General features: G+C 44.9%; 1 protein-coding gene across 1 annotated transcript in view; it reads right to left on the reverse strand.

The window, feature by feature from the left end:
* Nucleotides 1–17,370, reverse strand: part of LOC139419720 (zeta-sarcoglycan-like) — a 288,649-nt gene that overhangs the window by 11,870 nt on the left and 259,409 nt on the right. The window contains exon 7 of the mRNA XM_071169707.1: nt 12,386–12,509. Within this exon, the coding sequence (XP_071025808.1) occupies nt 12,386–12,509 (124 nt within the window). The remainder of the gene's footprint in view (nt 1–12,385; nt 12,510–17,370) is intronic.

The following is a 17,370-nucleotide window of genomic DNA, read 5'->3' on the forward strand; positions in this document are numbered from 1 at the left end:
AAATAACACCTAATATTGCACTGTCATCATACCATAACCCCAAAAAGGAGAGATAGGAAACTGAGAAAGAAGGGGACGGAGGAAGAGAGGAGAAGAAATCATTTGGGCCAGCTTATAAAAGGATTAGAGTTGACACACATCCCAAATGAAAGTGTCTGTAAGTATTAGTCCTTGTCACAGCAGCAACCGTAGCTAGCGCAGTGCTAGCAGCCCTTCCACATCATGTTTATGGGAAGATGCTAGCTTCCTTAGCCAACCCCCCCTCCTTCCTACCCTGAACGAGTAGGGACGGGCAATTATAGGCGGTCAAAACATTTTTCATGGATGATTTCTCCCGACGCAGCTGGAGAAGAGAGAGAGAGAGGGAAGAGGAGGGGGAGAAGAGAGGAGGAGGAAGGTATCCTGAACCGAAACCCTTTTAGTGTCTCAGCATGTCGGCAGGGGGGATGGGAGGAAGGGGGAGTTGAAGGACGAAAGTGGTGCCTTTGCAGAGGTGATGCCTGGAAGTGCACAAGCATGCAGGCACACAGACACACACAGGCACACACACACATCACGGTGGTGGTACAAATGACTAGGACCATCTGAGTGCATTACACAGTCCATTACCCTCCCAGAATGAGCCTACATAAGAATGTCACATGACAATGGAGGAAATGGGAAGAAGTGGATGGAGAGGAGCTAGTGTTTCCATTGACTCAGACAATGTCCCATTAATCACACTGATACAAATGTGGACCAGCACCACTGGAAAGACCTGTCTCTCTGACTAGTGTGAGGCAAAATGCACCCTATTCCCCATATGGCCCTAGTCAAAAGTAGTACACTATATAGGGAATAGAGTACCATTTGGGACATAACGATACTGTTAGTGCAAATAGTTTTAAAAAATGGGCCAGGAATTTTTCCTCTCCAAATTATTCTGTTCCCTACTTGTAGCTGAATGATATGATATAACTCCAGGCTATAACTAGGGCCAGGAGTTTTTCCTCTCCAAATGATTCTGGTCCCTACTTGTAGCTGAATGATATGATAGAACTCCAGGCTATAACATGGGCCAGGAGTTTTTCCTCTCCAAATGATTCTGGACCCTAGTAGCATCAACACACACCAACAACACATGCCACACACCATCAACACACAACAACATCACACACCATCAACACATACCACACCATCACACACACACCATCAACTCAACTAAACTCAACATCACACACACACATACACACACACACACACACACACACACACAAACACACACACACACAGACACACACGGACACACACATTCCACAATGTAACATACTGTACACACACATCATGATCACATACCACAACATCACACACACACCCCATCAACACACTACACCATCACACACATACACACACACACACACACACACATTCAACACATTCCACAACATCACACACACACAACACATACCACAACATCACACACACCATCAACACATGCAACGACACCCTCAGTCAACAAACACACAAAGACACACACACACAACACATACCACAACATCACACACCATCAACACATACCACAACATCACACACACCATCAACACGTGCAACGACACCCTCAGTCAACAAACACACAAAGACACACACACACAACACATACCACAACATCACACACCATCAACACATACCACAACATCACACACACCATCAACACATGCAACGACACCCTCAGTCAACAAACACACAAAGACACACACACACAACACATACCACAACATCACACACCATCAACACATACCACAACATCACACACACCATCAACACATGCAACGACACCCTCAGTCAACAAACACACAAAGACACACACACACAACACATACCACAACATCACACACCATCAACACATACCACAACATCACACACACCATCAACACATGCAACGACACCCTCAGTCAACAAACACACAAAGACGCCCTTTTGAGATTGAATCGTTGCAAAATTAAAACAGAGCAAATTCATGAATTATAAATGGTATTAAAAAAGTGCAGGGATATAATTGATGATTCATTCCAATACCCCAAAGCCAATCGAGCAGTAGGCTAATGAAGAGAGGGGGGATTTAATCGAACCAGAAAGAAATCTCCTCCTTTAAATTGTGTTAAGGTTATTTTATGCTGATAAGATGCATGCTGCAATCACAGCACCTGGGGGCCTGTTGGGGAGAGCTCTGACGAACCCTCTTGTGAGTTTAATGTTCCTTTCCCTCTCCGCGACACCAATGATGTCCTCATCTCAAGAGTCTCAAGAGCCATCTCTGTTTATCCTCAAAATTTGTTTTTGCCTAATTTAGCCCTGAAAGTTAAGTAAAATAGGGTGAAGGCAAAGTTTTATATGAGGGAAAGGGGACAGGTTGGTGTGTGTGTGTGTGTGTGTGTGTGTGTGTGTGTGTGTGTGTGTGTGTGTGTGTGTGTGTGTGAGCGAGCGAGCGAACGAGCGAGAAACAGCAAGAGAGAGCAAGAGAGAAAAAGATCACAGAAGTTACATCAAATCAATTTAGAGTGGAAGAGTATGTAACTTCAGATATGTGTGGGCTAAACTAAATTTTTCATGAAAAAACAGAAATTCCCACTTGACATTCATCTCAAGTTAGGATTCATTCAGCCTACATACAACTGGGGCAAAACGACTATACACTGAGTGTACAAAACATTAGGAACACCTGCTCTCTCCATGACATGGACTGACCAGGTGAATCCAGGGTGAAAGCTATGAACCCTTGATGATGTCACTTCTTAAATCCACTTCAATCAGTGTAGATGAAGGGGAGGAGGCAGGTTAAAGAAGGATTTTTAAGCCTTGAGACAATTGAGACATGGATTGTGTATGTGTGTCATTCAGAGGGTGAACGGGCAAGACAAAAGATTTAAGTGCCTTTGAACGGGGTATGGTAGTAGGTGCCAGACACACCGGTTTGAGTGTGTCAAGAACTGCAACGCTACTGGGTTTTTCACCCTCAACAGTTTGGAGTCAACATGGGCAAACATCCCTGTGGAACCATTTTGACACCTTGTAGTCCATGACCAGGCACATTCAGGCTGTTCTGAGGGCAAAATATTGCAGTTCAATATTAGGAAGGTGTTCCTAATGTTTTGTCGCTCAGTGTATATAGTATTTGCAGCAGCTACAGAACCACAGAAACACAATACAGGATCTAATGCTCTAGAAAAGCTGGTCATGTCTGTACACATTGATGCCAAAGGGAATCATGACTGTACTGGACTGCATTGTTCCTCAACTACTGTGGATACTAGAGATTGTTCTAGAAATGGCTGCCTAGTGGCAACAGAAGCTACTACCAGACAGACATGTGACATCCCCCAGCAAGGGTTTGGGACGAGGGTGTCACAGATCCATGGCTCTGTTGCAATATCCACACAAGTCTACACCTGTTGTATTCGGTGCACGTGACAAACTTTGATTTGATGCATACCATTTAGGAGGAAGCTATGGGTGTGTCTGAAAGGGTATCTTATGTACTATATAGTGCAGTGCACTACTATTGACCAGGGCCCATAGGGCTAAAGTAGTACACTATATAGGGCACAGGGATCCACTTCAGACACAGTCTGTGTATTGGACAAGTGGTACAATAGTATGGATATTGGAACGTAGCCATACCGTCACCATAGTGACAGATCCTAGTACTGTACTGACCACCAGAATAAACCTGAGACCTAGTCCAGCTGTAGTGACAGACCCTAGTACTGTACTGACCCCATAATAAACCTAAGACCTAGTCCAGCTGTAGTGACAGACCCTAGTACTGTACTGACCCCATAATAAACCTAAGACCTAGTCCAGCTGTAGTGACAGATCCTAGTACTGTACTGACCCCATAATAAACCTAAGACCTAGTCCAGCTGTAGTGACAGACCATAGTACTGTACTGACCACCACAATAAACCTGAGACCTAGTCCAGCTGTAGTGACAGATCCTAGTACTGTACTGACCACCATAATTAACCTGAGACCTAGTGACAGACCCTAGTACTGTACTGACCTCCATAATAAACCTGAGACCTAGTCCAGCTGTAGTGACAGATCCTAGTACTGTACTGACCACCATAATAAACCTGAGTCCTAGTCCAGCTGTAGTGACAGATCCTAGTACTGTACTGACCACCATAATAAACCTGAGACCTAGTCCAGCTGTAGTGACAGATCCTAGTACTGTACTAACCACCATAATAAACCTGAGACCTAGTGACAGACCCTAGTACTGTACTGACCTCCATAATAAACCTGAGACCTAGTGACAGACCCTAGTACTGTACTGACCTCCATAATAAACCTGAGACCTAGTCCAGCTGTAGTGACGGTATAATGCACACAGACAGAGGGGACAAAGACACAACAATGAAGGAAGCCTGTCCTATAGGTCTTTTAGAAGTGTGTGTGTGTGTGTGTGTGTGTGTGTGTGTGTGTGTGTGTGTGTGTGTGTGGGTGCGCCTGTCTGCTGCCTCAGCGTGACACTAGGACAATGTCAGACAAAACGCAGACCCCGCCACCGTCATGGTTACCATCGTCATTGCCAAACATTGGACAGCTGTGATTTATCAGTTCTGAACTGATGGTTGATAACATACAGAGCATTCAAAAATGATTCACACCCCTTGACTTTTACAAATGTTGTTGTGTTACAGCCGGAATTTAAAATGTATTAAATTTAGATTTACACAATAGCCCATAATGTCAAAGTGGAATTATGTTTTTATAAAATTCTTACACATTCATTAAGAATGAAAAGATTAAACGTCTTGAGTCAATAAATATTTAACCCCTTTGTTATGCCAAGCCTAAATTTGTTCAGGAGTAATAATTTGCTTAACAAGACACATAATAAATTGGACAGACTTTGTGCAATAATAGAGCTTAAGATGATTTTGGATTGACTACCTTATCTCCTGACCCCACACATACAATTACTGTTGCTGTAAGGTCCTTCAGTCCAGCAGTGAATTTCAAACACAGATTCCACCACAAAGACCAGGGAGGTGTTCCAATGTCTCGTAAAGAAGGGCACGTAATAGTAGATGGGTCAAAAAAACAAAAAAATAACATTGCATATCCCTTTGAGCATGGTGAAGTTATTTATTTCACTTTGGATGGTGTATAAATACACCCAGTCACTACCAAGATACAGGCGTCCTTACTAACTCAGTTGCCGGAGGGGAAGGAAACCACTCAGGGACTTCACCATGAGGCCAATGGTGACTTTAAAACAGTTACAGATTTTAATGGCCGTGATAGGAGAAAACTGAGGATGGATCAACAAAATTGTAGTTACTCCACAATACTAACCTAAATGACGTGAAATGAAGGAAGCCTGTACAGAATAAAAAATATCCCAAAACATGCATCCTGTTTGCAACAAGGCACTGAAGGAAAACTGCAAAGAAGGTGGCAAAGAAATGAACTTTAACTTTTTGTCCTGAATACAAAGCTTTATGTTTGGGGCAAATCCAACACAACCCATCACTGAGTACCACTCTTCATATTTTCAAGCATGGTGGTCGCTACATCATGTTATGGGTATGCTTGTCATCTGCAAGAACTAGGAAGTTTTTTAGGAGCTAAACACAGGCATCACTACTACACAGGAGCGCTTGTGTAGTAAATGCGTTTTTTGGCAGAAATGCCTTCTGGAACATGTGAACTTATATGTGCCTTAATAACAAACGTGTATACCATCTGTGAATACGAATACAATTGTTAAATTACGAGCCTAGTTGGTTTAGCCACGGAAAAAGCCAGAAACCTTCCCGCTAGCCATGATTGGCTGAGATAATGAGTGGGCTGGATATGCCGAGAGATGAGTATGGATTAGTCTGCCATATAGCGCACTTCTGTCTATAATATGAGCTGTTCAGTATGTGTTGGTAATCCATTCTAACGCTGCTTTTTTGATAGATATCACGTAGTAGAACAGCATAAGTGTTGCTCTCCACTTTCTGGAGGACCGAGCTTTGAAATCAGTGGAATTAGAGAATGATAGCCAAGGAGATGGAGAAAATTCTGGCGTTTGATTGCAAATATGCAGACGGAGTCGAAAAGAGAACACACAGAAGGTACAACTGACTAGGTATTCCCCTTACCCTGTCCCTTTCTTGTTTTTAATGTTTTTAATATGCGATGAGTTGCAAATGCATGCCGTACAGGACGTAGTGACACGTCACGATGTAACGTACCGCGTCAGAGGCGTCCGTTTTTTCATCCTTTCTCGAATATTATTAGTCCATTATCACGTCAATCAATGCTGAATTGAAACTTAGTTCACACCCCGGATTTTGTTGCCAACACAGTCGCTACAGTCCCATTAGTTTTCATTGCAGCCTCGTTTGAATGCTGTGGTTGCGCAAATTTGTACGGAATGGAGTTAGTCACCGTTACATGTTTCAAATTCTGTTAGAAAGTCGTTTTCATTTCAAGTTAAAGGATACTGTTCGCTAGCTAGCTAACGCTAGCTGGCTGGCTGGCTAGCTAACGTTAAGTGTATGATCTGTGTAGTAATATTATTTGTATCTCAGAGCCATTTGCATCGCTAGATTCATGCATGGTAGTAACATTATCAGTTGGGATTATGGTTTGTTGTTTAGCTAGCTAGCTTACACGTCTAAACAAAAGACTCCACTATGCAAGCAACTATTTCAATAGAATGTTTATGACGTCACTGCGACAACTGTCGATAGACTATGTCTATGTACTCCGATATCAGAGGACTCTCGTCTGAGTTTGCTAGAGCGCAGAATAACAGCCGAATTTACGAACTTGTTGAATACGGCAGTAAACATGGGCAAAAAAGCGTAATTAAATTGTTGCCAGCAGCACCGTTGCAGTCACCAATGCTCTGATAACATAAACACATCCTAAACAGCTCTGCTAGGGTGAGTAAAATGAGTGAGCCGTTCTCTCATTTGTGTCAGGAAGTAGCTAGCAAGTTAGCCAACATTAGCTTGGGTGCATGACTGCTGTTGTTACGCTCAGATCTACCCTACTCCTCAGCCAGAGCATCCAGTGTGCACGCTGAAAGCTCCGAGAGCCAAACACTCTGAATTTAAACGGACAATCTGACAATGCTCTGAGTTTATGAATGCCCAGAGCACGCTCTGGCACTCCAGATTACAATTACAAACAGACCGGTGGTATAAACCAGCCTTTAGTATTGAAATGTTTGGTTGTTTAGTACATGGCCTCACGTGAATCCTTAAAGAGATGGGTGGTGCTAAAGCTTAAGAGGGTGTGTTGAGTGTAGACAACGAAGAGCTCTGCAGTATGCACCAAAACATTCAAGGGTCATTTTGTCAAAAGTGGGGTTACAAGTTTATCAAATTTCAAAGCAGAATTACTTTCCCATTGTTCTTCAACTGTATTGTTGTCTCTACTTTTATCCAATGTAAAAAAAAAACACAATTTCAAATGTTGCTACATAAGACCGAATCGTGCCGGCCAGTCACAAATGTGGAACAAGTCAAGGGGTATGAATACTTCCTGAAGGGACTGTAGGGTACTCTAGTTATGTTGGTTGCCATTTTGACAGATTTTCCCATTATTTCTCCCATATCTCAACTACAGTCAGACTGTAGTTCTGTTCCCAAACACTAGAGAATACATTATCTGGGTACGTCTCAAATGGCGCCCTATTCCCTTTATAGTGCACTACTTTTTTTGAATTTTACCCCTTTTTCTCCCCAATTTCGTGGTATCCAATTGTTGTAGTAGCTACTATCTTGTCTCATCGCCCCCCGTACGGGCTCGGGAGAGACGAAGGTTGAAAGTCATGCGTCCTCCGATACACAACCCAACCAAGCCGCACTGCTTCTTAACACAGCGCACATCCAACCCGGAAGCCAGCCCACCAATGCGCCGGAGGAAACACCGTGCACCTGGCCACCTTGGTTAGCGTACACTGCGCCCAGCCCGCCACAGGAGTCGCTGGTGCGCGATGAGCGCGTGATAAACCTAGGCCAATTGTGCGTCGCCCCACGGACCTCCCGGTCGCGGCCGGTTACGACAGAGCCTGGGCGCGAACCCAGGGACTCTGATGGCACAGCTGGCGCTGCAGTACAGCGCCCTTAACCACTTCGCCACCCGGGAGGCCCCTATAGTGCACTACTTTTGACCAGAGCTACTGTATGGCACCTGGTCAAAAGTAGTGCACCAAATAGGGAATAGGGTGACATCAAATCAAATCAAATGTTATTGGTCACATAGATGTGTTTAGCAGATGTTATTGCGGGTGTAGCGAAATGCCTGTAAAAGCAAACTTTTGGGAGGCAGCCTGGATCTTTATTCAAACAAATTAGACATACTGTAAGACCATATATGGGTTACCCGTGCTAGTTTGTCACCTTAGCTTTGTGGTTACATGTGTATAGGTGTATTTAGTTGGGCCCTGGTTGAAAGTGCCATTACAGCTGCCTTCAATGTCTTACTGTAAAGTCAGAGAAAATATGGGTTGATCATGACAGATTTCAGTCAAACGTTGCATACTAGATATGAGAAGTAGGTTTCTACTCAGGTTTCAGAGTTGTGACTGATGATGAGTAGGTGGAGGAGGGAGAAGAGGAGGAAGAGGAGTAAGGGAAGGAACAGGGGGGAGGAAGTGAGTTACCACCACCACAACAACAAACATAGTTGAGACAGGAAGCAGTTCTAAGCGTCCACTTCAGTGCAGCTTTAGCAGTGGCTAAAAGGCTAAGAAGCTCAGAATAACTCCCACTTAACCTACACTGCATTCTTTCTATTACTACTTAGCCATTCTCTAAATAGGTTGAATGAGGGCAATTGAACTTTACGATATTCCGCTCTTAAAGTTGAATGGCACTAATGTACAATAAAAAAAAGAGACAGTCAAAGGCTTTGGGCAATTGGAGGCTTCAAGATCTCATTTGAGTACCTGCCTGCTCTTTTCCGTTTACATGTGAGACATGGGGAGCTTAATGAGAGAGAGAATTCTATTGAAATTGAGAGAGAGAGACATGGAGAGCTGAGAGAGAGAGTTGAGAAAGGGAGAGTAAGGAGGCCTAGGGATGAGAGAGAGAGAGAGAGAGAGAGAGAGAGAGGCCACGGATGAGAGAGAGAGAGAGAGAGAGAGAGAGAGAGGAGGCCTCGGATGAGAGAAAGTGAGTGAGAAATACAGAGAGAGAGAAAGAAATAGAGAGAGACAGAGAGATAAAGAGAGCGAGAGAAAGATAGAGTGAGTAGGCCTTGGGATGAGAGAAAGAGAGCGAGACAGACAGAGCGAGTGAGTAGGCCGCCGGGCCTAGAGGAGAGCGAGAGGACTCTGTCAAGTCTCATTCCCTCTGATTTTAATGGAAATCCCGGAGAAGGCGATAAGATGCTCCCGAATCGGGAACCCGAACCCATTTGGATTTAATTCCAGGCTCTCCAAAGTTTTTAAACTTGAATGTAGCTCCTTTAAGTGCCAGCTGCTGACAACATCGATTTCGCGTTAAGCCCCGGTGTCCGATGTGGTTTGCCTTCCCTTCCAAATTGACAGAGACATCTATTTTCTCCTCTTCTCCCTCTTCTTCTGTCAACGTCCTCCATCACCCGAGGAATAATTGAGAATTAAAAAGACAGAGAGAGGAAAGTAGGAGCAGTAAATCTAATTGGCTGTGTTCCCCAACTTCCTCATAGAGACCCATAAGTTGTAATTTGTGTGGCCGCCAAGGCTGGACTGATGAGGGAGGAAGTCGATGCGGGACGAAGACAGGAAGGTCAGGACGTGTCACTGGGTGTCACGGCGCACAAAGACTGACAGAACTCCGTCACACTAAGGCTACAGAGAGGTCCATCTGTTTCACAACACCCCTCGTTGTGCGTCAAAGCCCACGGTTTGCCGACTTTGTGTCAAGTGTCTAGTGCTCGTCTTACACTCTCTATGATCGTCTCTTCTCCTCTTCAGGGCATTGTCCTACCTCTAATGGTAGACCCTGATGAAGACAGACAGATCTACCTCTAATGGTAGACCCCGATGAAGACAGACAGATCTACCTCTAATGGTAGACCCTGATGAAGACAGAAAGATCTACCTCTAATGGTAGACCCTGATGAAGACAGACAGATCTACCTCTAATGGTAGACCCTGATGAAGACAGACAGATCTACCTCTAATGGTAGACCCTGATGAAGACAGACAGATCTACCTTTAATGGTAGACCCTGATGAAGACAGACAGACCCTGATGAAGACAGACAGACCCTGATGAAGACAGACAGACCCCTGATGAAGACAGACAGACCCTGATGAAGACAGTCAGACCCTGATGAAGACAGACAGACCCTGATGAAGACAGACAGACCCTGATGAAGACAGACAGACCCCGATGAAGACAGACAGACCCCGAGGAAGACAGACAGACCCCGATGAAGACAGACAGACCCTGATGAAGACAGACAGACCCTGATGAAGACAGACAGACCCCGATGAAGACAGACAGACCCTGATGAAGACAGACAGACCCCGATGAAGACAGACAGACCCTGATGAAGACAGACAGACCCTGATGAAGACAGTCAGACCCTGATGAAGACAGACAGACCCCGATGAAGACAGACAGACCCCGATGAAGACAGACAGACCCTGATGAAGACAGACAGACCCTGATGAAGACAGACAGACCCCGATGAAGACAGACAGACCCTGATGAAGACAGACAGACCCCGATGAAGACAGACAGACCCTGATGAAGACAGACAGACCCCGATGAAGACAGACAGACCCTGATGAAGACAGTCAGACCCTGATGAAGACAGACAGACCCTGATGAAGACAGACAGACCCTGATGAAGACAGTCAGACCCTGATGAAGACAGACAGACCCTGATGAAGACAGTCAGACCCTGATGAAGACAGACAGACCCCGATGAAGACAGACAGACCCTGATGAAGACAGACAGACCCTGATGAAGACAGTCAGACCCTGATGAAGACAGACAGACCCAGATGAATACAGACCGACCCTGATGAAGACAGACAGACCCAGATGAAGACAGACAGACCCTGATGAAGACAGACAGACCCTGATGAAGACAGACAGACCCTGATGAAGACAGTCAGACCCTGATGGAGACAGACAGACCCTGATGAAGAGCGCTTGTCTAAACATATTTAGTTATTAAATGATGACATCTGAGCTCCTAGAGTGTGAGGTTCTCCTTTTCTTTTTCAAGTCTTCTACTCCACTAAACAGGTGTGCATTACCTTTGACTCCAGATCTACCTCTAAAGGTAGACAAGGTAGACATCTCCTATACAGGCAAGAGATGAAAAAGAAGAAGGGAAGAGGAGAAATAAGAAACAAAAAGCCTTTTTATAGTTAAGTGACGATATACAATGATCTATTACCGGGGATGTTGTAAGTTAATTAAATAGCGGGTGTAGTTACTAAAGCCAGGCTGGGGGCCTGGAGCTGAAAGGAGAGCGGGACACATCTCAGGAACCAGCTAGTGTTCATTTAAAGGTGATCCTGTAACAGCAGGGAGCGGGACTCTGAAAGTCTGACAACGCTTGAGTTGTTTAGGACCAATCACACAAACCAGTTCCACTTCAGCAGCGGCCATTGTGCTTAGCATGCAAACAACACGCAGGGGACATCATGGAGTTGGATAGAGGGTGCACTTCCTGAAGTAGAACTGGACATTGAAAAGACAGGATATGAGACCCTATCTAACTCTATGGGGGGACATTTACTTATCACACTGGCCTCTAACCTGTGACCTCTCACCTGCCCAGGATGCACTATCGGTCATAGCAACAAGGAAGTATAATAGAGATTGAAGTGGTGCTTTAGGAGTTAGGAGTAAGTTACCTTCTAAATGCCACTAAGATTTACTATGAGACGAAAGGCTCTTCCCAAAACCATCCGTCCCTCCCCCTGAAAAATGAGCTTTAAAAAGAAGAAGGCGACAAATAAGTCAGAACTTGCATAGTTATTTTTCCTCCTACTGTTCCATGCTATCAAACTATCACAGTCTTGGCGAACACTGCTTTTCTTTCCGAGTTAATTACAGAGCTAATGACAAGGTTCGCTCCAGGGAAGTCTCGACAGCGCGCTGGGCCACAGACCGAAGAGCAGACAGACAGAGACAGAGAGACAGACAGATAACAGGCACCTCATCATGACTGCAGCGTTAATGAGGTCACATCTCTCCCCCAAATAAATGGAGAGGAGAACAAAGCTGGACAAGGTTGCGCTGATTGATGGAGCTCGTTAGGTTAATAAGACACTTAATGAACTCCTGCTACTAGCATCAGTATTGTAGCCCTCCTAAAACACACACACACACCCCAACAACACGCCCACCCCAACACACTCCAACCTGACCCCCGTCCCCCCCTCTCACCTCTCCTTCTGACGACTGGAGCAACAGGTCTTTCCGGCAGGTGGCCTTGAAGTCGCCCACCCCGGCGTTGACCTCCACCCCTCTGGGAGCCTCCAGACTCAGGGTCCTGGTGGGAGACTCCAGCCTGCAGAGAACCAGACATCCAGGGATTCAATTAGACAACGAATCACTTTAGATTCAAAGCATGGGTGACTTGAAGGATCAATAACGAAAACATAGTGTACAATTAGAATGTAAGTCGCCGATCGGAATAAATAACTGAACTGAAACTTCTTTTAAAGCAGCATTTCTTTAAAAACTATTACACAGATCTAGCTGAGAGGATTTGATTGGACTGTGGTGTGAAAGGGAGGGGGGACACAAAGTGATACACAGGCACATTAGTACACATATTTTCTCACTATTCCTCTCTCTCTCTGTCACACACAGGCACACATATACACACGCACACGCACGCACACACACACACACACACACACACACACACACACACACACACACACACACACACACACACACACACACACACACACACACACACACACACACACACACACACACACACACACACACACACACACACACACACAGAGAGAGACGGAAGCCTGGATGGGAAGTCTCCCTGTGGACTGAGCAGTCATCTGGTCCACTGGTCCATCAGGTTAGCTGGTGAAACAGGCCTCGGATAATTAACCACCTGACAGAAATTAATATATTGACTTAACGATCCCTCCTTCCAACTTCTCTGCAAAAAAACCCTCACAGCCTCTTTCTCTTACACAGTCAGAATATCATACAATATCTATGAATAGCTCTGGTCCTTTCGGCCGTTTTAAAAGAGGAATTCAATCAGGTCATTGATTTTCTGTTGCTGCTCCGGCTGCTGTTCCGCCTGGTGATTCGGAGACCCCAAAAAAAAGAAAACGTAAAAAGTTTCCATCCATCCAGAAAGCCAGGGCCTTGGTGGTGATTCTTTATATGAAAAGACACCCGAGTCAGAGACTGTAGGTCTTATCGGTCCAGTCCATTATCATGCAGGAGCCGCCTTCCTGCGTTCCTTCTCGCCGGCGAGGATATCCGCCTTGACCTTCAACGCCGTCCGCCAAGGCTTGTTTTTTGAGGCGGATATATTGTTTATAACATGACAGAGATAGGCAACGAGAGAATGCATCAACACAGTTATCGTCTTAATTTGACAACTTCTAAAAGCTCAGGGGGGAACGGAGGGGAAGGTAATGTAATAATAGTTCTGGTGCATACACATTGTAAGGTAGTGAGGGAGGGTGTGACAGACAGAAACCATAGTCTGAAAAACTCAGAACTTTCTCCATGGAGGTTTCAGTCACAATATAAGTTAGATGTTTTCCAGGCGTATATAGCTTGACATTCACGTTGACCTTTCTCCTTTAATGGCCCTGATGCCGCATCGCCATGTTACCGTTTGGATCTGAACCCATGACCTTTTCGGTTAAAAAAAAACCCCACATCACCCTTCTGTGTCGCCGGTCGGGGCGACATAAATCGTTTAAAGTGTCAGAGAGCTGAGCGATACAAAGGTGTCGTCTGGCAGGAAGTGTGAGCCGACTTGAACGATGAGAAATGGTTGGAAAATGACATTTTCAAGCCTCTGTGACTTTTGTGACTACTTTTTTGAAATCCCCATCTCCAAGAGAAGTTATATCCCGTGCTAAACTCGCTCCATGAATCTCTCAGAGGAAAAGAACAGGTGAGAGCCTTCAACTGGGTTGTAAAAGTTAGAAAACTCACAACACTTGTCACAGAGAGACAGGTAAGGGGGATGACTCGGAACTATGGGTAATGGAGTATATGGGTACATGGAGGGTGGGGGTTCTGATCACCGAAAAGTAAATGTTGCATTTCGTAAAACTCAAGAGCACTTAAATACCGAATGCCAGTCAGGTGTAAAATAGTGTGTAGGCATGTGTGAGACTCTGCATGTGTGAGACTCTGTATGTGTGAGACTCTGTGTGTGTGAGACTCTGTGTGTGTGAGACTCTGTGTGTGTGAGACTCTGTATGTGTGAGACTCTGTATGTGTGAGACTCTGTATGTGTGAGACTCTGTGTGTGTGAGACTCTGTATGTGTGAGACTCTGTATGTGTGTGACTCTGTATGTGTGAGACTCTGTATGTGTGAGACTCTGTATGTGTGAGACTCTGTATGTGTGAGACTCTGTATGTGTGAGACTCTGTATGTGTGAGACTCTGTATGTGTGAGACTCTGTATGTGTGAGACTCTGTATGTGTGAGACTCTGCATGTGTGAGACTCTGTATGTGTGAGACTCTGTATGTGTGAGACTCTGTATGTGTGAGACTGCAAGTGTGAGACTCTGTATGTGTGAGACTCTGTATGTGTGAGACTCTGTATGTGTGAGACTCTGTATGCGTGAGACTCTGTATGCGTGAGACTCTGTATGCGTGAGACTCTGTATGCGTGAGACTCTGTATGCGTGAGACTCTGTATGCGTGAGACTCTGTATGCGTGAGACTCTGTATGTGTGAGACTCTGTATGTGTGAGACTCTGTATGTGTGAGACTCTGTATGTGTGAGACTCTGTGTGTGTGAGACTCTGTATGTGTGAGACTCTGTATGTGTGAGACTCTGTATGTGTGAGACTCTGTATGTGTGAGACTCTGTATGTGTGAGACTCTGTATGTGTGAGACTCTGTATGCGTGAGACTCTGTATGCGTGAGACTCTGTATGCGTGAGACTCTGTATGCGTGAGACTCTGTATGCGTGAGACTCTGTATGCGTGAGACTCTGTATGCGTGAGACTCTGTATGTGTGAGACTCTGTATGTGTGAGACTCTGTATGTGTGAGACTCTGTATGTGTGAGACTCTGTATGTGTGAGACTCTGTATGCGTGAGACTCTGTATGTGTGAGACTCTGTATGTGTGAGACTCTGTATGCGTGAGACTCTGTATGCGTGAGACTCTGTATGCGTGAGACTCTGTATGCGTGAGACTCTGTATGTGTGAGACTCTGTATGTGTGAGACTCTGTGTGTGTGAGACTCTGTATGCGTGAGACTCTGTATGTGTGAGACTCTGTATGTGTGAGACTCTGTATGTGTGAGACTCTGTATGTGTGAGACTCTGTGTGTGTGAGACTCTGTATGTGTGAGACTCTGTATGTGTGAGACTCTGTATGTGTGAGACTCTGTATGTGTGAGACTCTGTATGTGTGAGCCCGCAAGGCAAGAGCAGCAGCGAGGTCACCTGAAGGTGTTTCAAGGCTTCTCCGTCTTCACATTTACAAACTACTGCACCGTGATCCTGTTTCTAACCATGATCCATCCAACATAACCTACTACTAACTACAGTAGATTCCCTGACAAATCCTTAGGTTGGGTCGAAATATGACAAAGAAAAAAAAGACATTTGCGTCCTGCCCGTCTGCGGCTGTGAAATGCAGCCCGGGAAATTGCAAATGGCAGGGAGACCCTGGGAATTTTGAGATTTTAATTTCATGAAAATGTAATTTCATGGCTCCATGCATCCCATCGGTGATAATTGAATCAATAGTGAAAAGACTGGGGTCCGTCCTTCGTTTCTGCCCGGGTCGCTGACGTACCCGACGGATGTGTGTCAGAACTTTTTGCCGTGTTTGAGGAAAGAGAAAGAGAGAAGAACAGAGAGAGAGAGAGAGAGACAACACATATACACCCTCAAAGTAGTAATCACTGAGCTCTTCAGTAAGGCCATTCTACTGCCAATGTTTGTCTATAGAGATTGCATGGCTGTGGGCTGAACTTTATACACCTTTCAGCAATGGACTTGGCTGAAATAGCCAAATCCGCTACTTTGAAAGGGTTGTCTACATACCTGTGTATAAATAGTGTATACACACCCTCAAAGCAGTAGTTAAATACTATTTTATTACACAAAAACGTCCAGTCAGTCTCTCGTCACATTTACATAAAACATCCTCATCTGGCTGTCCTAATATGGACCCCATACTTCTCATACTATGTCCTAATATGGACACCGTACCAATCAAATCCAGTACAAAACAGCAACTGAAACGCCAGGCTACGCTCTGAGAACAGCAGCTCTTACATGGCTAGCAACACAATCAGAACAAGGCACAAGCAGCTCTTTAACTTCCCATGGTGCACTGGGGCTCCCTGCTGAGAGTGTGAGTGGCTCAAAGCGGAGTGCCAGTAAAAGTGGCCTACCACAGACCGCTGTGAGAGGCTAACATGTCCCGGGGTGAAAACAAACAGATGTATTGAAGTGGAACTAGTAGGGTGAGAGTCAAAACAACAAGCTGATATGTGAGCAGCCAGACTTAGACATCTTTAGGGTTGGAAAATTGCGGTAACTTTCCCAAAATTCCCAGGTTTTCCAGAAATCTCTGTGGAAGATTTCTGGAAAACTTTAGAATTTTGGGAAAGTTCGCAGAATATTTCATCCCTACACCTCGTTCAACATAGACCAGCTAGGCTTTTAGGGCAGGTTCTCTGAACCTAGATATTCTCTATTCCTTTTTAGTTCAGGAATAGGTTTAATCAGTGTCCTGTAAACTGGACCACATTAGACCAGGGGTTTGCAGATACTAGGTGTACAGGCTTTTGTTCCTGCCCAGCATTAACAAACCTGATCCAAATAGTCAAATCACAAACAGCCTGAACCATAATTAGTGTTTTAGGGCAGGGCCTGAACAAACGTCTGCACAGCCATTACATCCAGTCAGTCATGTGGTCAGGAGAAACATATGCTTCATATTTAATGAGCTGGAAATACAAGTCTTTTTGAATTGGGTAAAAGAAAAATGAATCGAGAAATAATCTATATAATCTATATTTTATCTATATTTTATCTCCCATTTCATCCAAGCTTGATGGAATCTGTTGTACTGCTGCATGCCACCCCTCTGAGCGACCATATGCTGACTCATACTGCCTCCTGCTAGGAGAAGAAACACCATTGTTCGTCTGCCTGAAATGCCTGTCAGGTAGTC

Source organism: Oncorhynchus clarkii, chromosome 10 (assembly GCF_045791955.1).
Source record: "Oncorhynchus clarkii lewisi isolate Uvic-CL-2024 chromosome 10, UVic_Ocla_1.0, whole genome shotgun sequence".
In the NCBI taxonomy this organism is placed as follows: Eukaryota; Metazoa; Chordata; class Actinopteri; order Salmoniformes; family Salmonidae; genus Oncorhynchus; species Oncorhynchus clarkii.